The sequence below is a fragment of the Monodelphis domestica genome, chromosome 1 (assembly GCF_027887165.1).
Source record: "Monodelphis domestica isolate mMonDom1 chromosome 1, mMonDom1.pri, whole genome shotgun sequence".
Classification (NCBI taxonomy): domain Eukaryota; kingdom Metazoa; phylum Chordata; class Mammalia; order Didelphimorphia; family Didelphidae; genus Monodelphis; species Monodelphis domestica.
In genome coordinates, this window is record NC_077227.1 from 614,017,932 (window position 1) to 614,044,242 (window position 26,311).

Here is a 26,311-nt window from a genome sequence, read left to right on the forward strand (position 1 = left end):
CTTGTACAAAAATATTCATAGCTGCGCTCTTTGTGGTGGCCCAAAACTGGAAAATGAGGGGATGCCCATCAATTGGGGAATGGCTGAACAAACTGTGGTATATGTTGGTGATGGAGTACTATTGTGCTAAAAGGAATAATAAAGTGGAGAAGTTCCATGGAGACTGGAACAACCTCCAGGAAGTGATGCAGAGCGAGAGGAGCAGAACCAGGAGAACATTGTACACAGAGACAAACACACTGTGGTATCATCGAACGTAATGGACTTCTCCATTAGTGGTGGTGTAATGTCCCTGAACAACTTGCAGGGACCCAGGAGAAAAAAACACCATTCATAAGCAAAGGATAAACTATGGGAGTGGAAACACCGAGAAAAAGCAACTGCCTGAATACAAAGATTGAGGGGACATGACAGAGGATAGACTCTAAATGAACACTCTAATGCAAATACTATCAACAAAGCAATGGGTTCAAATCAAGAAAACATCTAATGCCCAGTGGACTTACGCGTCGGCTATGGGGGGTTGGGGGGGGGAGGAAAAGAAAATGATCTATGTCTTTAACGAATAATGCTTGGAAATGACCAAATAAAATATATTTAAAAAAAAAAAAAAAATAATTGTGAGCAAGAAGATTATAATTGAGAAAGACCACTCAAACCATAAAATATGGGAAATGATCTCAGGGAGATACAGAGTACCAAACCATTGGAACTCCCAACTAAAGAAAAAGGGGGGTACATAAATAGATTTTTTTTAAAGGGGAGTGCAATAGCCTGGTTACTGAATTTACAAAGCTTAGGAACAATGCAATAGCAAGAGGCTAGGGATGATTGAAAGGTACTTAAGGTTTATATGGTCTTTAACTGGTTGTAAAATGTAGATTTGAACCCCAGACTTCAATCCCCAGAAGTCCTTGGTACTTCCCAGAATTCCCTATAATCTCACCTGAGTCCCCACCTGGGCGAGATCACAATTTGTATTTAAACTGGCTGTAACACCTACTTTTCCTCTACTCAGAGATTGCAACATGTAGTGAGTAAAATGTGAATGGGCTAATCAGCCCTAGCCTCGTGTTTTATTATTTTGTATCCTTGATTTCTAATAATCTTAATAAACCTCATAAAATATAATATTTCTATTACTAGAAACCAATTTAACTGTTACATGGTCCTAGGTTGAGTGATTGGAAAGGTACTTCAGTGCTGATCGTATTCTTTAAACTCAGTTCTTGGGAAAAAGGCAAAAAAAAATCTTCTCAGTGTAAAAAGTTGTAGAGATGTCATAAGGTCATTGGATTTTTCAATTAAGAGATCCTGGAGAAAACAGATCCACTATTATAAAAATAGAATCCACTTTTGTAGGTTTTTTATATTTATATATTATATATATTTTACATTATGTATATAATATATATTTATATATTTTTTAAAAAGCAAACTTCATTTTTTAAAGCAACTGATTATGCTGACAGGCTTTTTTTGGTTATGAATCCCTTCTTTAAAAAATTAAAAATGAAAAGCACTCTGCTGAGAGGTCACCAAGGCTATGATTTTCCTTTCTCTCTACATCCCTTGAGAGGGAGGAGAAAAAGAAATAGAAGATTCAGTTATTATCATGGTGATACTACCTCAGGCTAGAGACAGCAATTGCTTTTGCCACAAAAACCAACCAGCTGGGTGTAAACTAGAGAATCTGGTTCTGCACAGCCCTGGGCCATTCAAATAGGCTCTGGATGTACAGAAACCTCTGATGCTCTGCCTTCTCTGACTGGGGCCCATTATTTAAATAAGGTACATGGTGTATTTCACTTGAGTCACAGGTATAATTCTGCTGGGGAAGGCTTGTGTTATCATCTCTCTCCTAATCTGGAAGGCTTGATGTACTTTGAGAACCTTTTGTTTCTTGGGCTTATTTATTGTCCCCAACCAAGTGGAATCTGAGAACATAACTGGCAAGCTGGATCTTGCCTTCCTCCTACTAAAGAACCTTTAGGACTTCCCTCTTAACTCTAGAATAAAGCAAACTCCTCTGCCCAGAATTTAAAGCCCTTCATGGTTTGGTTCTAGTCCATATTTCTAAATGTTCTTGTTGTTATTCAGTTGTGTCTGGCTCCTCGTGACCCCTTTTGGAGTTTTCTTGGCAAGGATGCTGGAGTGGTTTGCCATTTCTTTCTGTAGTTCATTTTCCAGATGAGGAAACTGAGGCAAACAGGGTTAAGTTGCCCAGGATTACACAGCTGGTAAGTGTCTGAGGTCAGATTTGAATAAGGAAGATGAGGCTCCCTGATTCTAGGCCTGATGCTCTATCCACTGAGCCATCTAGCTACCCTTTTCCAAACTTCACATTTTTGCCTGAATGCGTTCTCCATGTGACCAAAATGGCCTGCTCCTTGGACTGAGCATTCTTTCACTTGGACGTTCTCTTCTAGTCATTACTGTTTTGCTATTTCTCTTGTGACTTCCTTCTAGAAGGTATCAACCTGAAAAAACACAGAACTACTAGTGCTAACAGCAGGTCTTTATTCATGGCAAGAAGGTTATCACTGAGAAAACTACGCAAAGCTGTAGTCAAGATTATAATCTGGGGAAAGAGGCAAAACCAATCCATTCTTTGTCTTGGGAGAGCTTTGTTTTAACATTCTAGGATAGAGCTGATCTGGAAATTCCTTGCCCTGCCATAGGAGATGATTATGAGGAAGTCCTATTAAAATTAGAGAAAGCTAGAGAAACTTGTTCTGACTGAGAATCCCTACTGGTTCTGGGAATTTATGGCCACACCCCCCCCCCAAATAATGAGAATGATAAATAAAAAGAAGAAAAATGCATATAGTATCTCTTTCTTTCATTCCAGGGTCCCCTCTTCCTGAGGATAAACTTGCATAGAAAAAGCCTATAAAGCAAGGCTGGCTCCTGGTGACTTACTGGAGTTAGAAGAAGCTGGGACAAGTCCTGGCTGAGAATTCCCTCTTCCTCTGCACTCCAGGTCACACATTAGAGGGATATTCTCATCCCTCCTTTCCCAACACTGTCCCCTCTTGATAAAGAAAAATTTGCCACAGAAGGAGAGTATGGCAAGGCTGTCCCCTGGTGTGCTTCCAGACCCAGAAGCCTTCTTAGTCCTTCTGGACTGAAGAGCTTTTATTTCCTAGTAAGAGGAGACCATCATGGAGACGATTATGGAAGAGAGAGGTTTTTTTGGTCTTCCTAGATGACACCTACCACTTTGTCCTTTATTCTAATATTTTGTGATGCTATTATAATTTGGTAAAAGTGTTTAAAGGAAACATCAGTATTTATTTTTGTCTGTTTATTCATCCATTTATTTTTTTGGGTTATACCTATATTATCACACAAAACCTCTTTCTGCCAGAGCTCACTTCTAAAAAGATATGGGCACCATTATTTGGAAAACATAGCCTTATGGTTCAAATAGTTTTCGTTTTCAATGACTCAGTAATTTGAGAATGTAACTACTAAAAATCATGCTAAAACAGTTTTTCAAAATTTGCTCTTTTAAAAAATAAAAAACAAATGTAAAAAAAGGCATCCTACCTCTTTAGGCAATTTTCCATCCTCATTGAGTAGACTAAAAGATGGTCCTTCTTTTCCTTGACGTAATGGAAGAAAAGGCTGCTACCTGCCCCTGAACAGGGAGGCAACCTGCGACCTGGGTTGCTGGTCCCTCCTCCCTCTCTAGGAGATTTCCTTTCTCACTGAGATTGTGAATATCAGATGTTCAGCAGTGACAGCCACCACCAATCCATCAGTGGATTTTTCTTTCTCTCAGCGCCTGGGCATCAGGAAAGAGTCTAAGCCACAGGAGTGGGCTGACACCCAGGGAGGAAGGCGGAGTCAGCACTAGAGAAAGGTAAATCCTTTTCCATCCCTTGCAGAGATCACAGCCATCACCGGTGCGGGCTCAGCTCACACATGAATTATTGCAATAGCCTTCTTCTCCTTGGTCTCTGCCTCAAGTCTCTCCCCAGTCTAGTCCTTCTGCCATTTCAGCTACCCAACGTTTCTCTCTTTTCTTCCCTGGGGAGGAGAAACCTGCCACTGAAGCCATTTCAGCTACTTTCATAAAGGGCAGGCCATTGTAGTTTTAAAAATCACAAATGAAAACTTGCTCAGATCTATTAGAACTAAATGGCAAACTGAAATCTGAAAGAATTAACCATCTCTTGAAAGGACTCCTCTCCCCCCCCACCCAAAAGTTCCAGAGATGTCATTACCACAATCGATAGCTCTTTAAGTCAGAAAGAAAATGCTGCAATTTCAAATGCAATTTCCCCATATCTCCTCCATTTGTCATTTTAGTCAATCTGAGAGGTGTGAAATGATACCTCAGAGCTATTTTTTATTTGCCTAATCAAAAATTATTTAGAGCACTTTAAAATATGGTTATATATAGCTTTGAATTCATTATCAAAAACTTTATATCTTTTGACCATTTATCAGTTGGGGAAAGGCTTATATACTTAAAAATCTGACAAAGTTCTATATATTTTAGATTTGAAACCTCTGTCTAAAAAATTGTCTATAAAAATTCCCCCAAACTTACTGCTTTCTTTCTAATCCTAGCTATACTATTTCATTTATACAAAACCTTTTTAAATTTAGTGTCATCAAAATTATCCATTTTGTATCTTGCAAAGTTTTCTCTCTCATTTATTAATAATTTCTTCTCCTATCTATAAATCTGACCAAAATTTGGTACCACTACACTTCCTTCCATTACTCCCCTCCATTAATTCCTTTGATATTCTTGAACATTTTTCTTCTAAATAAATTTTATTTTTTCTAGTTCAATTAAAAACATTTTTTTTTGTAATTGGGATGGCATTGAATAAACAGATTAGTTTTAAGATTGTCATTTTAATTATACTGACTCTGTCCACTCATGAACAATTAATATATCTATAATTATTTAAATCTGCCTTTATTTGTATAAAATGTTTTATGTTTATGAAGTTTCTGTTTGTTTTGGCAGATATACTCCTAGGTATTTTATTCTATAGTTATTTTATTTATTTACTTTTATAAAACCCTTACCTTCCATCTTAGATCAATACTGTGTATTGGCTCCAAGGCAGAAGAGTGGGAAGGGCTAGACAATGGAGGTCAAGTGACTTGCCCAGGGTCACACAGCTGGGAAGTGTCTGAGGCCAGATTTGAATTTAGGACCTCCTGTCTCTAGGCCTGGTTCTCAATCCACTGAGCCCACCCAGCTGTGCCCTCTATTTTATTTTATTTTAAATGGGTTATGTTCTGGTAAGACTTTGTTGTTGATATCTAGGAACTGCTAATGATTTATGTAGATTTATTTTATATCCTGCTAACTTTACTAAAAAGTTTTGTGGTGGGATAGAATTGGAAATTGAGGAGAAATTGCCCATCAGTTATGTAATGGTTTAACAAATTGGGAAATGGTTAAACAACGATCATGACAGAATACCACTAATGTGACTGCTATTCAAGTTCAACTAAGAAGCTACCAGTCAAGATGACAAAAAAAAAAACCAAAACATAGCAACCTTTACCATAAACAAGAGGAGAGCTTGGAATACAACTTTCCAAAACATAAAAGAAATAGGCTTACAACCAAGGATAATTTATATAGTGGAGTATAATCCCACAGGGAAAAAAAATAGACAAAAAGGAATAGAGGAATTTCAAACATTTCTGATGAAAAAGGCAAAGAAGTAACTTTGAAATACAAACAAAAGAGTCCAGAGGAGCCTAGAAAGATAAATTTATTTGAACAACTGCAAGAAGCTTTATGATGATGTAAGCAAGCTAACATTCTAACAGGGTGAGAAAAAGCAAGTGTTCCCTAAAGAACTTTCCTGTGTTGGGCATCAGCATCAGATGAATCTTACTTATCTGAAATGGACAAACAAGGGGCAAATACATGCAGTTTGCTATAAAAATACATCAAACTCAACAAGGAAACAATCAGGTACAGGGAGGGGAAGATTATGAAGGAAGATAATATCAAGGAGAAAACAGTATCCAGCAAAACAAACTTCCTGGTCCCAAAGAGTAGACTAAAGAAGAATGGAAGGAGAAAAGAAAAGCAAAGAACTAGAATCTAAAGGGGACTATAAGCAAATTATGGAATAAGAATATACCAATTAGTGTGTCATAAATTATGAAAAAGAAGATTTCAGAGAATCTTAGACCATGAACTGATATAGAAAGAAGTGAGCAAACCAAGAACAGCTTTGATAAGAGTAAGAAACATTAAGAAGAAAAAACAACTTTGAGAAATTTAAGAACTCTGATCAGTGCAATGTCCAATTACCTACCCTTTGATAATTGATGAACACAAGGTAGAAACAAGTTTTTGAACATGGTCACAAACCAGATTCATTTGGTTTGACTATGCTTATTTTTACAAGGTTTTTTCTTCTTGATTTTTAATTGGAAGTTTAGAAAACAGCAATTATAATATTTTTAAATGCATAGTTCCTAAGGAAATTTAAAATGCAAGAAGTATGGGGGTACCTCAGCTCAATGGAGACCGCCAAGCTTGGAGATGGGGCGACTTGGGTTCAAATTTGGCCTCAGACAAGTCTTAGCTTTGTGAACCTAGGCAAGTCACTTAACTCTTTAATTGTTTAGTCCTTACTGTTCCTCTGCCAAAAACTGAAACTTTGTATTAATTCTAAGACATAAGTTTTGTTTTGTTTTTAAAAAAAGAGCAAGCAGTAGTTAGGATTTCATGTAAAATCCTGTGTTCTGCCGTGTGTGTGTGTGTGTGTGTGTGTGTGTGTGTGTGTGTGTTCTAATCCTTTTAAACTCATGACTGTTATCACATCTCTACTTAGTCTGAAAGTACAGAAACATGACAAGCCACAGTTCAGGCCCAAACTTCCTAAACTAGGTAATAAACATTCTCCTTTTTTCAAAAGCCTTCACCAGAATATCATCTTCAAGGCAGCTTTCTTTTAGTCTTTTTGTTTAACTTAATCTCTCATTTAAATGAGGCAATTTGGCAAAATGTGAAGGGTATGTTCATTTTTCAATTTCTTTTTTCCCCCTTGGCTTTCAGCTTTTCCCTCTCCCTTGTTAGTCCTACTCCCATTTTCTAAATCCACTAGAACTTCCTTAAGAGTACTATTATTTATAGAGACGAATAAGCCAACATTAAGTTGGATCCCAGCCAAGGAGGTCCTTACTGAAGTCTCCTACTGAAGCTTCCTGGTCTATAACATCATCTAATTAAGCTAGAACAAAGGCTCGCATGAGCATTAACCTACAAGTCAGCAGAGACAGAGCCTGTTCCCTCCTCTATCAATCACCCTGCAATTGGCAAATGAAAAGTTCCAGGCATTTTTGCCTTCAAATCAAACCGAAATTCTTTCGAGGACAAATATGACATTTCTAGAGTACTAACTGTTCTTTGGTCTCGATCCAGGATGGCTCGAGGGCCTGTTCTTAGGGTCATGCCAAGTAGGGGATGAGGTGGGATGGTATAGCCAAAACCACCGCCTTCCAGAGCCCGGGAGCTTCTAATACACGGTCCTGTTTTTGTTGGTTTACTTAACTTTTGTAGACTTCTTTTTTGTCTCAGGACAGATGAATAACTGCAAGTTCTAAGCCCGATGGTCTGTGGCCCTGAGGAGATCCAAGCGTCAAAGAAAGTGAAGACGTAGGACTTGGGACCTGCTCATCCATCGTGACTCTGTAGCGATTAGGTGCCGCTCTGCTCCTTAGAGCCTGCTAACTGTGATCATATGAGGTAGAAACCATTAAAGTCCCCCTCAAAGAACTTCCACTCTACCCAAGCAGACGTACACACAAAATAAAGGTAAAGCGGGGAGGCAAAAGCCCCATAGGAGGGGACACGCGCCGAGCTTTGCTTTCTCAGCTCTTCAGCTTTTCCCTTCTATTTTCATTTTCCAAATTCCCCGGAACTTCCTTAAAGAACTCTTGGAGGGTAGAATAAACCTTCCTCCATATTTCCCCCCATTTCTCAGAAACGTACGGGTCTTTGTGTGGGTACAAAGAGGAAGAGCATTTCCATGACTCTTTTTGTAGGGAGTACGGAGCGGCCAAGCTCAACTTCTCCTCTTGATGTCTTCTCCAATTGTGCTGTGCTTCAAGGGCATTTTTCTGCTCTGCTCTGCTCTGCTCTGACGCCGTCCCGCAGGGATCTCGGCATCTGACAACTTCTGCCTGCCCGCGAGAAGGGCTGTCCATCACAGGATCCGTACAAACACATGCAGGCCCATGGATCCTTCTAACAGCAGGGCAGCAGGAGCCCTTTGCTCCCAATCCAGCCTCTCTAGAGGGGGCCTCGAGGGCTGCGGGTACTTCTCATGCGTAACTGATGGCCATTTTTGGAGACAGCGCGGCCACGGTGCAAGCGGCCCTCTGAATTTGGCACCAACCTTCCACCCCTCCCCACTCAGGACAGACCTAAATTAGCCTCCCTCTTCACAGATTGGCTTTGGGGCCATGATTTGCACTAAATCCAAGTGTTGGCTCCAACATATGAAGGTAATAATTGGTTTTATAGGGGCAGGTAGGTGGATAGAGACAGGCCTAAAAACGGGAGGTCCAGGGTTCAAATCTGGTCTCAGATACTTCTTAGCAAGTCACTTAACCCCAAATGCCTAAACATCACCACTCTTCTGCCTTGGATGCTCAGCCAGAGGGTAGGGGTTTAAAAAAACAACTGGCTTACAAAGAAAATAAATCTTGCTTGTGAATAAACTTAAAAAGCCACCTTTCTTCATAAAGATTCTTCTGAAATGTTCATGATTGTTATACCATAAGTAATTTATCCATCATCTCCCAACTATATAGCAAAAGCCATCATCTGCATCTCTATCAGTCAATCAACATTTATTTTAAAACTATTATTTACTGGACAGTTAGTTCTCCATAAAATTAAAAAAACTATTTCTTCGATTCTTTTCAGATTCATAAAAAGGGACAAAAACAATAAATGCAAAAGCAATAGGTAACCTCTGGGAACTAGTGGGGCTAGTTTTTATGGAACAGCAAAGGCGTAGAGGTTATAATTCAACATTTGCTGAATGCCTTAAGTATAAGGCACTATGCTATGAAAAAGTGTTGACTGCCTTTCCTGCTGAGGTTTTTAAAAAACCCTTTTGCTTACAGGTAAACACAGGCAGTCATACACAGCATAAACACACAGAAACCCACATTCCTATTCAGAGCAACCAACCCACCCACTATAAAAAGGGAGCCTTGATCATCGCTAACTTGAAGAAGTCCTCTAGCCAGATGAGAAGAAAGTCTCACCTGTTCTTTGAAGCAAGCATAGGCTCGATAAGAACATCACTACAGGCAGGTTTTCATATTTGGAAAACATAAAACCCCTAGTTAGGATCAAATAGATCGTAATCCGATTTGTTCATCATGAAGCTCTAGAAGCTGAAGGAGCCAAAATGTCAATTCCCCTTTAAAGGAAGTCTGACCATTTCTCCTTATAATGACTATGATTTCTTTACACAAGTTAAAATGGTGGTGGGACCCCCGAGTCTGACCACAACCTGGCCAGACTGTCCTGTGGGACCCCACAGGCCATGCAGATCTGGATTTGCTTCTCCCCTCTAGGATGGAGTGTTCGAAGCTGGGACTCCAGTGCTGTGTCCCCTCCTCCCGTGCTTTCTCCAGCTAAGGGTTCGGCGGTAGTGATCAGACTGAATGAAGCTTTAATCGTGTGTCCTGAAGGGAAGAATTTTTTACTGAGATCTTTATGGCTTTTATAAAAGGATCGCATGGTATAGTGGGAAGGGTGCATTTAGACCTGGGCTTTCCCATTTGTAACCTCAGGCAAATAAATCTCAAACTCTGGGTTCCAAGTTTCCTTGTCTGTAAAATGGGAAGAATAGGAACAACTGAATGGAAAAAAGACTTAATCTTTCATGCCTAGAAAGCATGCTGGACAAATTCATTTTTGCATGAACCACACATTTATAGCAGTAATAATAGTTAACACTTTATACAGTACTTGAAGGTAAACAGAGCACCTCAAACGTGCTCTCTTATTTGGTCCCTACAACAATTATGGGGCAGGCACAATTATTTTCATGACCCTCCTGGCCCTGTTCTTGACTTTCATTGGATTTCAAAACCATTCCTCCTCTTCCTGCTGGCACAGCCTGGAACTTCCTGGGCCTCTTGCCCTGGGAAAGCTTACTACCCCACCCCTGCAGGCTGGCATATCCCTCTGCCAGGCCTGCCCGCCTCCTCCCATTGGCAAGTTCCTCCCAGAGCCTCCACTTTGAGGGGCCCAGGCTAACTTGCCTTTATTTCCCTTCCAATCCTGTTTTTGATGTTTTCTCTGGACTTCAAAACCAAACTGTCCTCCCAGCCCCCCTTTTTCAACTTCCTTTTGTTTAATCTTCCCCAAGGAGAATTCAAGCTCCTGAAAGACTGGACTATCTTTCTTTTTGTTTTTATTAGATGCCACACACTTAACAACATAGTACCCAACGACAGGACTTACACAGGGTCACTCAGGTGGTATGAGTCTGGATTTGAATTTCTTGGTCTTAAAAGAAAAACCAAACCCTCATCTTCTATCTTGGAATCAATACTAAATATTAGTTTCAAGGCAGAAGAGCAGTAAGGGCCAGGCAATTGAGGTTAAATGACTTGCCCAGTGCCACACAGAAGTATCTGAAGCCACATCTGAACCCAAGGTCCTCTCAACTCTAGGACTAGGTCTCTATCCCCTGAGCCACCTGGCTGGTTTGGGACTCAAGTCTTCTTGACTCTGAGACCAGTGTTCTCTGTTCATGGTGCCAGCCAGATGAAATACTAGGACTGAAGACAATCCAAAGTTGGGGAAAGGTATCAAAATTCCACATATTTCCTTTATTCAAACATCATAATTTATTTCCATAGTCAGAAGTACAGGACAATTTTTAAGAGTATAATTCTTTGATATTTTTTTTATCTAATTTGAATTATTAAAACTGCTAAATTCTAGCTCAACAATGATTATTAGTATAAATATTTTCCTTTTCATCCTGAGACCAAGCTGAGGAGAGGCCCAGAAGCCATGACATGAAGACTGGCTGAAGGAACTGGGATTTAGTCTGGAGAAGACAATGGGAATCAGGGCAGTGGAAATGAGAGATGGTAGTTGTCCTCATTTATTTAAAGGGGAAGAAGGAAGAGGAAGGATTAGGCTTGTTCTTGGGCCCAGAGGGCACAACTCCCATGATAGGTAGACTTTATAAGGAGACCGTATAAGTATTTCAGCTCAACATAAAGAATACATTCTTAACATTTAGAACTGTTCAAAAGTTTTTATAAAGTTTGTCCCATGGAGTATGTCCCATGCAACCTTAATAGAAAAAATTATAAATCATGTACAGCAGAGGTAGTGCTCTCTGCACTGTCCAGTTTTGTGTACCCATGTGTCCCGAGGTGTTAGTCTATAGGCCTCTCCTAAAAGAAGCTCAGGAAACTCACGTAGACTGGCTCTCTGCATCCATTCATTTCGGGGTCCCAGTAAACTTCAGGTGGCTTAGGGCCTCCATTGAGATCTGAATGGGTAGACCATGCAGGCAGCACAGCCAGCACCACAGCATATGCTAATGCTGACCAAGAACATTAATAACCACACTGATTTTATAACTTGAGTAATAAAAGGATCAAAGCAGAAAGCCTTATATCCCAGAGTTTCACATATATCATAGGCATTTTCCCACAGAGAACTGTACATATTCCTTCTAACTCATCGACGCAGCCTCAGAAAAAATGCATGTTTACACTCTTTACTCTCCAAGGGATAATATTTGTCATAGAAGTCCAAGACATATTCTTCAGTCTTGAATCCAAATTTTTGGTACAGAAGCATAGCGGAGTTGCTTGCTGAGACGTGAAGGGTCACATCCTTGCCCATGCAGGTCTGCCAAAAGATGGGAAAACAACACTAAAGTGAAAAAGCCTCTAGGGTAAATGAGGTGGTTAAGAAACTCTTTTAAGTGTAGGTATTTAAGTAGCTGTGAAACGTGAGAAATCAGAGACCTGAAACTGAGACATTACAACACATAGCAACAGCTGGAAGCAGAATGGAATGTTGCTGCTTATGCAAACGTTCACAGGACTCAAGCACCCTGCAGGGTTTGGGCTGAGTTGATTTATTTCCCCTGAAAGGAGAGACCAGGAGTAATAGTCAACTTTACAATGTAATTTACAATTCAATTATATTTAATTATTTCAGAACACCCCAATATCAAACACTTTTTGAATAGCTTGAAGGAAAAAAAAATTGAGGAGGTCTGTTTTTATAACTGAGTGCTGTCTTACCAGAAAAAAAAAATTACCTGATAAAACTGCTTATCAAGACCCAACTAGCAGGGGGTTGACAAGCAGCGTCCATGGACAGAACACAGACAAGCTTGGGTTTAGGTGGTAAGGTCAGCAGGCAACATGGTGAAAAAAGATCTGGGCCCAATTTCAAGTCAGCTTTTCTCTTCACCTCATTTTCCCCAAATTTTCCCCTTAGCAATTGACTCACCGTCAAGGGTTGTTATAAAGACAAACATAATGGATTTACTATATTTTGCCCATCTTTCAGAGCTTTAGAAGTGCCAGTTATTGCTACTATTCAGGACTGCTACGTTTTTCCAAAAGCAGTGTTAAAATCCTATAAGGACCAGATAAGCAAGTGCTAAAGTCCTAGAAAATTAATATAGTAAGCTGTTTCCCTCTACTTAGTATACATAGCTAATTAAAAAAAAAAGTAGTAATTAGAGGAAGCTAGTGGCACCATACTGCAGAGTCCTGGGCCCAGAGTCAAGAAAACTTGAGTTCAAGTCTAGCCTCAGACACTGACTATCAGAGTGACTATAACTGAGTGATTTCAGCTGGTCTCCCTTAGCTTCCTTGACTATAAAATGTGGATAATAATAATACTATCTTTTTCCCAAAGTTGTGAAAATCAAATGAGATATCTGAGAAATGCTTAGCAAATGGTAAACATTTAAGAAAGTGCTTGATTCCTTCTTTCCTTATAAGTCATTACATCCCCATAAAAAATTCAGAATTTTTCCAAAATTTTCTATGTTTAATGAACTACTTTTTGTTTCAACAAACAAAACACCACAGAACATTCCATAAGCTAAATCAGATCCACAACTATTTGTGAGGCAAACCTAGAAGAAAATCTAAATTACAAGTGAAAAAACAAAATAAAAACCCAACAACAAACAAAAAAACCAACTAACTTTCTGATCATCATAAAAGCCTAACTGGGCACTTAATATAATAAAGCCCGTTATAACCTGGGAGAGAGGCCATATATGTAAAAAAGATAAATTAAAAAAAAAATACCAGCTATTTGTGGAGAACTAGTGAATATGTTGCCTGTGAGAAAGAAGTTAAAAGGGCTTGCCCAAGAGCCAAAATGTTATATACTAGAAGCAATTGTGCAGACTCAGACCCCAAACATTGTTTAGTTGTGTTCATAACCCGATTTAGGGTTTTCTTGGCAAAAATATTCTGGAGTGGTTTGCAATTTCCTTCTCTAGCTCATTTGACATATGAGGAACTGCAGCAAACAGGGTAAAGTGACTTGCCCAGAGCCACACAGATAACAAGTATCTGAGATCAGATCTGAACACATGAAGATGAGTCTTTCTGATTTCAAGGCCAGTGCTCTACCCACTAAACCACCTAGCTGCCTCATTTTCATACTGCTAACAAACTGGAAAGCTGAGGTAACTTGGCCAAACATCAAGCAGCTAATAAATTTTCTCATCCATGAATTTTCTCAACACATTGTCTTATTGCCAAATAGTTTACTAAAAACAAAAGTCTGATTTGACCATATGTATTATAATAGAACATAGCCCATTTAAAATGAGACGAGAATTAAATTACTCCCTAACTATAATATTCCCCAACTGTATAGAATACACAAGTAATAATTTCAACTTAGCACTATCTTTTAGAAGGTTCAATTATTTCAAGCAATTCATAAGGCATATGATTTTTAGCTAATCTACCATAATTTTCCTAATGGGGAACATTTAAAAAAACCTTCTAACCTGGCAGCCTCACATTCTCATGATGAGACTCCATACTTACTCTAACAAAACGAAGTAGCAATTACTAGGTCAGTCAAGAAACAATTTATAAAATTCTCATTGTGTGCTGGGATCGATACAAACAAAAGCAAAAAACAATCTATTTTATAGAGTATGTCAAGGTAAACATGTAAGGGGAAAATATTAGTAGGTGGAAGACTAAGCCTACTGTAGGAAGTGGGATCTGAGATCTGTCTGGAGGGAACCAGTGAAAGTAAGAGATGGAAGTGCAGAACATCATTCCACAGATGAGGAAAAGAATGAAAATATTAAGAGGGGAAGATCGCTGTTCAGACAGGACAGTTTTTAGAATTGGCAACAACTGGAAACTCTGGATCCTGTTCCAGTAAGAACTGGAAAAACGACATTTTGTCTAGTCTCCTGAAAAAACCTGCCTACTTAATTTGTAATCCTTTATGTAGATACATTTGAAAATGAAAAATTTACAGGAAAATTCCAGGAAAAAAATCTCTTGCATACCAACTAATAATTCATTTAATTCAATGGAAACAAACAAATAGTATGTTTTTTTTTGCATGAGGAACACAAGCTATGTTTTATGTTTGTAACTTAAATCCCTCTATCAATCATAGCCAGGAAAATTTAGATTCCAGTGTCTCCTTTGATACACAAATACTAGTTAGACAACTCTCTGCAAATCACTTTAACCCCCGTGCCTCCAGATAATTCCCTAAAACTGAGTTTCAGGGATTGCTGAATTTCCTTGGATAGGAGTTTCTTCATGCAAGAGTACCTACCTCTAATGAAATCACAGATATAGGCCATATCCCTATCTCAATTATGTTTAACATATAATCTTGGAAGTTTCACCCTATTTGTCAGTCACCAACTCATATATTCACAAAGCAATGACAGGAACTTCCAGAGTGCTTAATATGTCATTGAAATCCTTCTCATTAATAATGAAAAAATCTTCTTCAGGCCTAATTGCAAATAAAGATTACTGGCTAAGAAATAGAGTAGTGAAGGGATTAATTATAATAACCAAAACAAATTCTAATTTGAGATAGCTGTAAAGTTGGGAGTGGAGGATAATAAGGGAGAATGAAGTATACACATGATATTAATTTTTCAATACAATTTTGAAAATGTTGAAAAATTGGGGTCTAGTTTCTTCCCTCCAACTAGTACTACTAGAGTGTTGATGGACTCCAATAATGACGTTTGGAGGCTAAAGGAAATATACGGTTAATAAAAGGTAATGGAGAGTGTGCTGCTTTTTCCATTTTAGCCTTATCCATCATGCTTATCCATAAGCTTATTTCTTTTAAACCCATGCCAGCAAATATGAGTTTAAAAACATTTATGAATCTTTTCATATTATTGATTAATCTAATTTGAGCTGAGTCCTGTTATTCCCCTGGAACATAATCAAAAAGACCTGGAGAACAAATATGCCAATTATGAGCTTCCCTCCCCTTTCCTACAGCCCATCCACCATCATCTAGAACTCAACAGGCTCCCAAGGGCCCAGAAGAAAACAGATTATATGGAACCACTGCACTTTCCTGTCCCAGCTCTCAATATCCATTTCCCATCTCTTATCTATCTGTGTGCTCTCCTTTAATTAGAATATAAGCTCCTTGTGGGCAGATATTGTCTTGTTTTCTATTTTTATTTCTCTCTAGCACTGGGCAGAGTGCTTGGACACATTATAGTAATTCCCTAATGCTTTTCCACTTCATTCTATTACAAATATGGATAAATTACCTGAATAAGATGATAAATCATAAAGGTTGCAATTCCTGCTCTCCTCCATTCAGGATGAACAAATAGAAATGAAATATAAGCTTCATTATACTTCACATCAGGAACCATAAAGCCAAAGGCAATAATGACTTTCTTATAAAGAACAACCACACTGAAATCTGGATACTGAAGACATTCTGATAAGTCAATACCTAAAGATAGGAGAAAAAAAAAAAGAACTTAAGATATGGCAAATAAAAACAAATCTTACATCAAGTATTCAAAATAATAATTTGGAAATTAATAAAAAACCCTATACTTACATGTGTAAAACATGCTCTGTACATGTTAAAAAAGAATATAACATTCAGAACAAAAATTAACTCTAGAGACTTTAAAGAATTCTATGAGAAAACAGAGATATAAATAGTCCACAGCCAAGTTGAACTAAAAAAAGTATTAAGAGTTAGAAGGGACTTTAGGAATATTCTAATCTGACTTTATTTTAGAGATGACAGAACTAAGGCCCAGAGAGGTAAAGTCATTTACCCAAGGTAACAAAGACTAGTTGGTCAAAGAGTTCAAACTAGGATCAGAGTTTAGGCAGGGAAGTTCTGAATCATGTCATATTTATAAGAATGCAAGTGACAGATCAATTTCTTTACTTATTAATTAGTTCATATTTTAATTATTATCTCTGTGGCGACGATTCCCAAATCTATATATAATTCCCTAATCTCGCCTGGGCTTTCCTCCCAAATTTTCAGATACCAGCTCTATCTGATACTTAGATATCATACTGGTCTCTCAAATTCAAATGTATACAACTTGTATCCAACCGTCCCTCTCTCAGCTCTTTGAGCCTGTCTAATAAAGGCACTACTATCCCGAGCTACCCAAATCTGAAATCTTGGGAGTCTACCCTTAACCTCCACATCTGTTCAGCTGACAAATTATGCTCATTTTTCAACACTTGTCTCTCTTCCATTCATAATGCTATTGCTCTAGTCCAAGTCTTCACACCACAATTCACCAGGATTGTAACAGCAGCCTCCGTGCTGGGTCACCTTTCCTTATGTCTCCCCCTTTTCCAATCCATCGTTTACACAGTGGGGGGAAATAATCTTACAGAATAAATAGGAGGTAAACTCAGAAGGATGGGGAAAGGAAAGGAAGGAGTTGGAAAGTTCTCTAGCAGAAGAAGATGAGTTGGACATTTTGAAGGCCATTAAACCCAAATGGAAAATTTTAAATTAGATCTTGAAAGAAATATGGAGCAATTGATACTGATCAAGTAGGGGGATGGAATAGTTAGACCTCCCCCTTACTTTAGCAGATGAATAACCAGAAAGGAGTCAGACCTGAAATACGCAGACCAACTGAAAGATGACTGTAAAAGTCCAGGAAAGAGATAGATGAGAGTTTATATCAGGGTGGTGTCTATATGAAGAGAGGTGTTCAATACTAGAAAAGAAAGGACATGACTTAGCAACAGACTAGACAGACAAGAGTGATTTCAAGTGAGGAGTTGTGAATAACACCTAGGCTAGGAGGAGCTTAGAAATGTGGAAGACTGAGAGGATAGTGGTGACAATGAGAGAAAAAGAAGTTATAGTGGGTAGGGGGATAGAGTGGCTGTGTGTGGAGAGGCAATGTAAAAAAGATAGTCAATAAGTATTAATTAAGCACTACGATGTGTCTAGCACTGTGCTAAATGGTAGGAATAGAAAAAGTTAGAAAAAGATAGTCCCTGCCCTCAATAAACTCAGAATCTAATGGGGGAGTGAACAACCAAATAGATATGTCTGAGGACTCTATATGCCTATATGCAGGATAAATAGGCTAGGGAAGCCAGGAGTCAGAGACGAAGAACAATATTCTACATACAAGGCACTATGCGAGGCAACTAGTGATACAAAGATGAAAAACAGCAATTTAAATTTACCATCTTTTGTCAATCAACAAGTACTTTATTAAATTCCTTATAGGTACCAAAGTGCTAAGCTCTGACGGATACAAAGAAAGACAAAAGACAGTCTCTTCAGTCAAATAGAAGAGATAATATACAAACAATTGTGTACAATAAAAATATATGCATGATAAATAGGAAGGCTTTCTATAGAAAATGGATTTTTTATTGGGACTTTAAAAGATGTCAGGGGTGACAATGGACAGAAATGAGGAGGGAGAACATTCCAGACATAGGAGACAGTTGGAAAAAATGCCTAAAGAAATGAATTTTTTTCATGGAACATGTGGAACAGTAAGGATGGAAGAGTGTAAGTCAGGAGTAAAGAGTAAAAAGACCAGAAAGGTAGAAGGGGAAAGGTTATATAAGTCTTTGAATGCCAAATATAATATTTCGCATTTGATCCTGGAGGTAAGAGGTAGCCACTAGAGTTGACAAAGTAAGGGAAGGAGGTGGTCAGGTTAGGAAAATCAGTTTAGAGACTGGATGGAGGGTAGCCTGGGAGAGATGAAACCGGCCAATTCACCAGCAGGCTATTAGGAGATCCAAGGAGTGAAGTGATCACAAGTGACTGCACTAGTGATGCAATGTCACAGAAGAAAAGGGGGTTTACTCTAAAGACATTGCAAAGGTTGCGTCAGCAGGCCTTGGAAACAGACTGGTTATGATGTGGTGGGGTGGTGAGACAGAGAAGCTGAGAATGGCACTCTAGGTTATAAGCCTACGGGACTAGCTTACTGGTGTTGCCCTCAGGAGGAAAGACAGTGAGTTGTTAGAGACATTATGAGAGTTTAAGACAACTATTGGTCAGCATCCAGAGAAGGAACTGCTGAATGATGGCAGAGCAGATTCACTTTATTTCCTTCATGAATATGTGTGATATGTGTCTTGGCATGAAGAATACAGAAATATGTACTCCATGAAAGCAATGGTTTAATCCATTATCAGACTATTTTCTGTGTTGGGGAAAGGTAGGAGGGAGAGAATCTGAATTGCAAGATGTCAAAAAACAACTGCCAAAAATGGTTTCTATGTGTAATTGGAAAACTTATCTTTCTTTTTAAATGACTATATAGGTCAAGAGAACAGTAGGGCTGGATAAAAAGATCTGAGGAAAAAGCCAGGTCTCCACAATCTAATTCTAACTTATTTTTCTAGCATAAACTCACATTACCTACCTTCATGAATTTTATACTCTGGCTGAACTAAACTTGACATACCATCTCTAACCTCTATGCATTTGAGCATTCTGTCCTCCAGCTCTGAACTTCACTTTTTAAATCCATGTTTTAGAATCCTGGGAGGTGGCATGGTATAGGGAAAGAACACTAGACTTGTCAAGAAAGACCTGGCTTCAAATTCTGGTTCTGCCTCTTTTTATCTCTCTCTTCTTTTTTTTTAAACCCTTACCTTCCATCTTAGAATCAATACTGGGTATTGGTTCTAAGGCAGAAGAGTGGTAAGGGCTAGGCAATGCCCAGGGTCACACAGTTAGGAAGTGTCTGAGGCCAAATTTGAACCCAGGACCTCCTATTCTTGGCCTGACTGTCAATCCACTGAGCCACCTAGCTGCCTCCTGCCACTTTTAATCTTGAGCAAGTCAACTAACCTCTCAATAAGTGCTTAATATGTTCCAGGCACAATGATGAATGCTGGAGAAATTTAAAAAAAAAATTAGTCCCTTAAGAACCTTACATTTTAATTGGAAAGACCTCTCCAAGTCTCAATTTCTCATATATAAAATGGGGATAACATTGCTTATACTACCTATTTTCCAAGGTTGCACACTGCAAACCTTATCTTCCTTCAAGATTTACTTTCAGAGAGCCAAGCTTTTGTTTTCTTTCCTCTTTAAATAGTCCTGGAATGATTTGTATTTCTTCTTTGCCTCCACCAGTTCTTATTATATTATGCAAAAAATGATCCTTGCTCATGTGTTTTAGAATCTACTAAAGGATAGTCAAATCATTAAGCATCATTTGGGAGGGAGCATGATTACTGAAAGAATGCTAGATTTGAAGACAAAAGAACCAGGTCCAAGCCCCAGCTCTGGGCTCACTACCTATGTGACCTCAGGCAAGTCACTTACCCTGTCTGGGCCTCAGTTTCCTCATCTGTAAAGAGGGTTGGACTAGATGACATCTAAAGGTCCCTTCCAGCTCTAAATCTATGATCCTATGAAGCAGAAAACAAAAATGTCACAACTGATAGAAATGAGTAATCCACTGATACTGACAGACATTCATTTTCTGGTTTATAAATTGGCATAGAAGAATAAGAACAATGCTCAGGCCAAGGGAGGATTATGTGGCCTCTGTAGGTGTTCTCTAACACCACACTGCTATGAAAACAGAGAGAAAAGTCATGGGAACTAAACAAAGCTGTCTCACTATTTCAATCTAGGAAACTAAGAGATGAGCACATCTAAAAAAGTATGATGAAGGGACTGGTCTGGGGATCAGGAAAGCTGAGTTATTATTATGTCTTAGCTCTTTTACTGAATGACCCTCAAAAGATTCCAGACAGTCAAGTACCTTTCTGGAGCCCCAATTCCCTAATCTATAAAATGAGGGGAGGTACATGGACTTGATCACCAAGGTTCCTCTGAACTCTAATATTACATGATTTTAAGGTTTTTTTTTTTTTTAAAACAATGATGCTATAAAACATATCAATTAAAGAAAGACTAAGAAGAATATTTGGTGTAGTGTAAAGAAATGTTAAATATGGACCAGAGATATCTTACCAGGCCAAAAAAATTCATGACACATAGAGTTTATTGTTGGGATGTGATTTGGGCGAACATAGCAGTAATCAATTGGTGCTTCAGGCTCTGATTTCCAATTGGCATCATTCTTATGTGGATAGGCACGTATCTCAGCCAGAAGCTGAAGTTTAGGAGGTTTTGTCTCATAATCACGCCTCCCAGTATCAAAGGAAGAAAACAAAATAACAAGCATCATGAAAAAAAATTCTTAAAAGCTATTTGATGAACACAAAACAAGTCATGTTTGAAAATTAAAGATAACCTGCTTTATATAAACAACAGTGATAGTATTCTTCTTTTTTACTGAAAGGTAGCATAGGCAATACACTTCAACTGTCTTTAAAAAGAAATTTTTGTCCTATTAACTTAAGAGCTGGTTAAGAAGTCAGACTGATGACTTATTCTATGGTTTTATGACTTTTTACTTTATAAGGATATATAAGAGACCCAAGTTTTCTCAGGCTCAGTATGTGACTCTACCCTTGAAATGATCAACTCTAGAGATTAAAAGATTATTAGTTCATTCAACTTCTGTCTGCTCTGCCTAGTTCAACAATAGAGCCAATTGTTATTAATCTCATTGTTCATTACAGTATTAATATTGCCCAAAAGGTCACTAGATTAAGAGGTTGTTTTATACCTTCCCACAACTATTTCCTAGATTAAACAGCTATAGCCATGCAAACCCCCCCCCAAACAAAACAATAACAAAAATCCCCTTTCCTTACCTTCATTTTAAAGTTAACTATTACTCTGAATCTGTTAGACTGAAGGTTAAAATGTTCCTATCTTAAAATCCTTAAATGCTTTTTTTTTTAAAATCCTAAATATCTCTCATTCTCTCTCCCTTTTTGGGAGGGGGTGGTGGTGGAGTGGGTGGGAGAGGGAATAATGGGGTTCTAAATCATTTGTTCTAGATTCCCCCCAAGGTTTTCAACCTCTTGTATCACAAGGTACCTTTTCTTTTTAGGTATGGACATGGCAAACGAAGAGTGAAATGAAACCTGAAAACACACAATCTTATGGTTGCTGGGGTCCTCCCACAAGCTGGAGTTTTTATTCATTACAACAGGAAAGTCCTACGGAATGTTCAGAGGACCCTATAGTCTAATAATACTGTTCTTGCTCTGTGTGTCCTTAAGATTAGGACATTAACTAGAACTGTAAGATTGATGTTAATTTCAAGTTAAAGTCATGTGCCTGGATAAGTGTTACAGTGTAAAGTGTGACTGAAACTTGACTGTATTTAAGCTCCTTCTCCCCAAAAGTATTAAGAATGAAACAAGCAAGTAGATAGGGAGAACTAGCAAAATTTTTTTAAATGGAAGAGATCAATAATGAAAAGGAAGGAGAGGACAAAAGGAAAGAAAGGATGAGAAAGAAATGGAGGAATGTGCCTTCTAGACAAAATGAATACAATAGTTGAAAAATAAAGCCACCCTCACTATTTTCTTTTTTTAGCCACCCCCTTCACCTCCATTCTTTCTAGGCTCCAAACTGAAAGTGAACTGACAAACAAGGTGAAAAGACAGGGAGACAAGGATCACTTGTAATGACAAACATGACATTTTAAACCACAGCTCACATATACCTGATATAAGGTTTCAATACTCGAGAAGTATAAGGGCTGACAATACTATGGTCTGTAGCCATATCTTCTGATCCTACCAATCGGGATAAAAATTTAGTAGTCTGGTGCCGATATCCTTTTCTGGATGGCAAGGCAGTCTACAAAGAGAAATTGGTCATATAATAAGAAATGTTACTAAAAGTATTAATCAGCAGTTGAATGAAAGGGTTTTTCTCTATGACCAGAAAACATGAGTCGTTTTGTGTTTCCCTTCTGGGGGAAAAAAAAAAAAGATCTTGTAAACTTTAATATAGATCATCTTGACATTGTAAAATTATTTTTCTTGGTATGAATTTTTTAAGTGTTTTTAGAGTGTTGAGATTATTTGTTATAAGAACTATCATTGTAAATGTGCTTTTAAAATCTTCAGCTACAGAAAATAATTAACCAGCACAACTTCTCAGCTTTCCAACTCCATTATTCATATTTACTCTAGGCCCTCAAAATAAAGACAAAAATTGCATAATGAATTTTATTCACCATTAAGTAAAGATTATGGGCAGCTAGGTGGCATTGTGGATAGAGTGCCAAGCTGCCCAGAATCAGGAAGACTCATCGTTTTGAATTCAAATCTGGCCTTAGACACTTAATAGCTGTGTGACCCTAGGCAAGTCACTTAATCCTATTTCCTTAAGTTCCTCAACTATCAAATGAGCTGGAGAAGGACATGGCAAACCAATCTTTGCCAAGAAAACCCCAAATGGAGTCAAACTGAAACGACTGAACAACAAAGAAAATAATATTTACTGGCAGACTGTATTAGACAGATTAGAATTAGAGTTAAGTATAGCTGAGGACAAGTGAATTTTTTGACCAAGTTGTTTTTCAGGTCTTCTGGTTCACCCAGTTGTCAGTTTCCCCTTCTTGTTTCACCAATACTTTTGTGTGTTTTTAAAAAAGAAAAAATACACTATGTACTTAAGTATTTGTAAGCCTGAAGTACTCCACCCTCCCTGTAAAATAGAAGCTACCTGAGAATAGACTGTCTCACTTTTGTTTTAGAATCTCCAATACCTAGCACAATGCCTGGCATTTAATAAAAGCATGTTGATAAATCAGTTATCCAATCTGAAAAAGAAAAAAATCTGGGATTGATATAAATTAATATGTCTAAGACATTTCAAATGCAAATAGCAGATATAAAAATTGCTATAAACTGAGGACACACTAAACAGAAATTAAAAGGTCCTAACAGACGTGACTTTTTTCCTTATGAAAGTATTTTAATTGAATTGACAGATTTCATTCATATTAAGAATTTGTTCTGAATGTTAGTACAATGCATTCTGAGTTAAAGAAACATTACCTATTAAGGTTTCATAGCACAGAAACTACAATCGGTGATTTTTATAAAGTTATTTCCTGAGTATGAAAGTAAAGTTTAGAGCTAAGAACCATTTTTATATAGCATCCATGCTCTCTTAAGACTAGAAAATGGTATCTAGCTTGTCCATTTCTCCTTTAATCACTAAATGTTTTAGAAAATTCTTTACCAAACTTCACCTAATTTTTTCCAGTTGTAAAAAACTCACAATACCTGTGTTATTCCTCCTCTGAAGTCCTATACCATTTATGAAAAGTGGTAAAGATACCACTCAATTGGCTCTTATCAAGTATCCTTTTCATATCTCCTGTTTCCTCAAATACAATTTAAGGTTTTCTAAGAAACAAGAACTGAGATTTCTTTTGCTATACCTGGTGTCCAACATATTTACTCGAACATAGTAGATGCTGAATAGTTGATTGATACATGATATTCTCACTATAAAGCAGGAGACATCAATAGCAATCTTTAGTAACTATTAGCTACAATAAAGAATGCTGGGAGTTGTCCAAAATACAAAAGAAAATGTATAATGAAGAAAACAAAAGAAAATAACTACAGGATGTAGTATGATAGAGTGGAGACAATCTTGTTCAAATCTTGGCTCTGGTGATCGATCAATAGTCTGTCAACCAACATTTATCAAGCGCCACAGTTTAGTAGGCACTGTGTTAAGCACTGGGAATACAAAGAAAAGTAATTTAAGGCAGTTTTTTATATCAAGAAGCTTGGTTGTTTTTTTTTTAACCCTTACCTTCCGTTGACTCCAAGGCAGAAGAGTGGTAAGGGCTAAGCAATGGGGGTTAAGTGACTTGCCCAGTGTCACACAGCTGGGAAGTGTCTGAGGCCAGATTTGAACCTAGGACCTCCTGTCTCTAGGCCTGGCTCTCAATCCAATGAGTTACCCAGCTGCCCCAAGAAGCTTGGTTATAATGAATACAATAGCATAATAATATAATATAATAACTATAGGCAATTCATTTAACTTCCAAATATCACACACCTTTCTAAACTTTGTTATTAATCGTAATCTGTAATCTGTTCTGATGTTCTATGTAGACAGTGATTTGTATTGTTGCTCATGTTCATACTATTAAACAACTTCATTTAACTATTTTCAGGGAATAAAGAATGAGATAAATGTTCAAATGTTAGGATAAGGTGGTTGTGGCAATTAAAAATGTCAAAAATTAAAAAATAAAAAGTCCAGTTACTTTAAAAAATGTATTCTCTATCGTACTCCTTGACACACAAATTCTTAAAAACAAACTTGTTGCGTTATATACATATGCTTGTCCCTGCATTTGGCCACTCACTTGATAACGGTCAAGGATCCTGAAGTCCTGACAGGTTGTTCTGTAAGTGGCATTTCCGGTTGGAATTCTCGATGCCCCTCCATCTTTGGTTCCATAGATACCATCAACCAAAAGAAGAGCAGCATTAACAACCTGGTCCAAGTCAAAAAGAGGCAATCCTCTCTCTCTCTTGGCTTGTCTGACAATCAATTTCCGCTTTAGCCTCCTGGCTTCTGGAGTCACAAGCACAGCACTGGGGCAGGCTTCAAGCCTTCTCAAAAGGAGTTTCTCTTCATAAATGCTAATAGGTGTATATTTAGGACCTTTTGGTTTATTATCTTTCTCTAGTTGTTGTTTCCTCTTTTCTCTTGTTCTTGTTTGTAAGGATGCACTTGAATCTTCAGTGTCTTCACTATCAGCTTCCATACGTTCAGTTTTCTCTTCTTCACTCTCCACCTCCTGCTTGATATGTTCGGGTGCTTTGACTTTCTTTCTCCCTCCCATCATGGCTCCAGAGCTTGATGATGCAGTAGAAGGGGGAACATACTCTATTCCAGGATCTATAACGCCATCTCCTTCCATCTCCTCATCATCTAAACAAGGCATAAAAAGTTACCAAAAAAAAGGACTAAAGAAGAAAATTAAATATATTCTTTTCAAAGGTAATTCAATTCAGCAAATATCTTTTGATTACTATGTGAAAGGCAAAACAACTAAACAATTTCTGCCCTCAAGGGGTTTTTATTTTATATCCAATAGGTAAAATGTTTTCTTTAGGAATGAGAAATAACCATCAGAAGTCCTTGTAACTATTAAATAGATAAAAATAATGAATCATAACAGAATTATGAAAACACAGTAAATTCATTCATTGATAGGTGAAGTAAAAACTAATAAATTTTTTTTAAGAGACTGATCTAATTGTGTTGATAGATGTTACAAAACTATCACATTCAACCAATAATTTCATTATTGGGAATATACCCTGCAAGTATTATTAAAAAACAACAAAGAGGAGCTAGCTGTTCAAAGATTTTCATAGAAACAAATAAATGTGAGTCAGGCCTAGAGATGAGAGGACTTGGGTTCAAATCTGGCCTGAGACATTTCCTAGCTGTGTGACCCTGGGCAAGTTACTTAATGACATATAGTATTGATTTTAAGATGGAAGTAAGAGTTTAAGAAAACAAACATAATTGAAAAAAACTGGAAGCAACAAAATGTCCAATAATGGCAGAATAGTTAAATAAAGTACACATTAATATGATGAACTTTTTTTGGGAGGATATCTAGATGATTTCAATGTCATAGCCAACTCTCAAATGGAGACCAACTTCTTTTTGCTATGATGCATGTTGGCAATTCACAATTAATTTATAATCTTAGAAATCAGCCCAGGATACTGAGAGGTTAAATGATTTATTCGTGACCACACAGCTATAGGAGTCAGAGGCAAGAATCCTGGAGCACAGATTCCAAGGTCAATTCTCTATCAATTATGTCATGCGGCCAAACAAGTACTATAATAATTATTT

General features: G+C 37.8%; 1 protein-coding gene across 2 annotated transcripts in view; it reads right to left on the reverse strand.

Moving 5' to 3' along the window:
• Positions 1-10,828: 10,828 nt before the first annotated feature.
• KAT14 (lysine acetyltransferase 14) overlaps positions 10,829-26,311 on the reverse strand; it is a 33,279-nt gene continuing 17,796 nt past the window's right edge. The window contains exons 6-10 of one of the 2 annotated variants that reach the window (XM_001374127.5): positions 24,798-25,369; positions 22,119-22,255; positions 20,507-20,682; positions 15,813-16,003; positions 10,829-11,899 (exon numbers count right to left, since the gene is read on the reverse strand). In XM_001374127.5, coding sequence (XP_001374164.1) covers positions 11,726-11,899; positions 15,813-16,003; positions 20,507-20,682; positions 22,119-22,255; positions 24,798-25,369 — 1,250 coding nt within the window. In that variant the 3' untranslated portion in view covers positions 10,829-11,725. Of the gene's footprint in view, positions 11,900-15,812; positions 16,004-19,849; positions 19,936-20,506; positions 20,683-22,118; positions 22,256-24,797; positions 25,370-26,311 lie in introns of those variants that run through there. The other variant, XR_008915603.1, reaches the window with a different exon arrangement.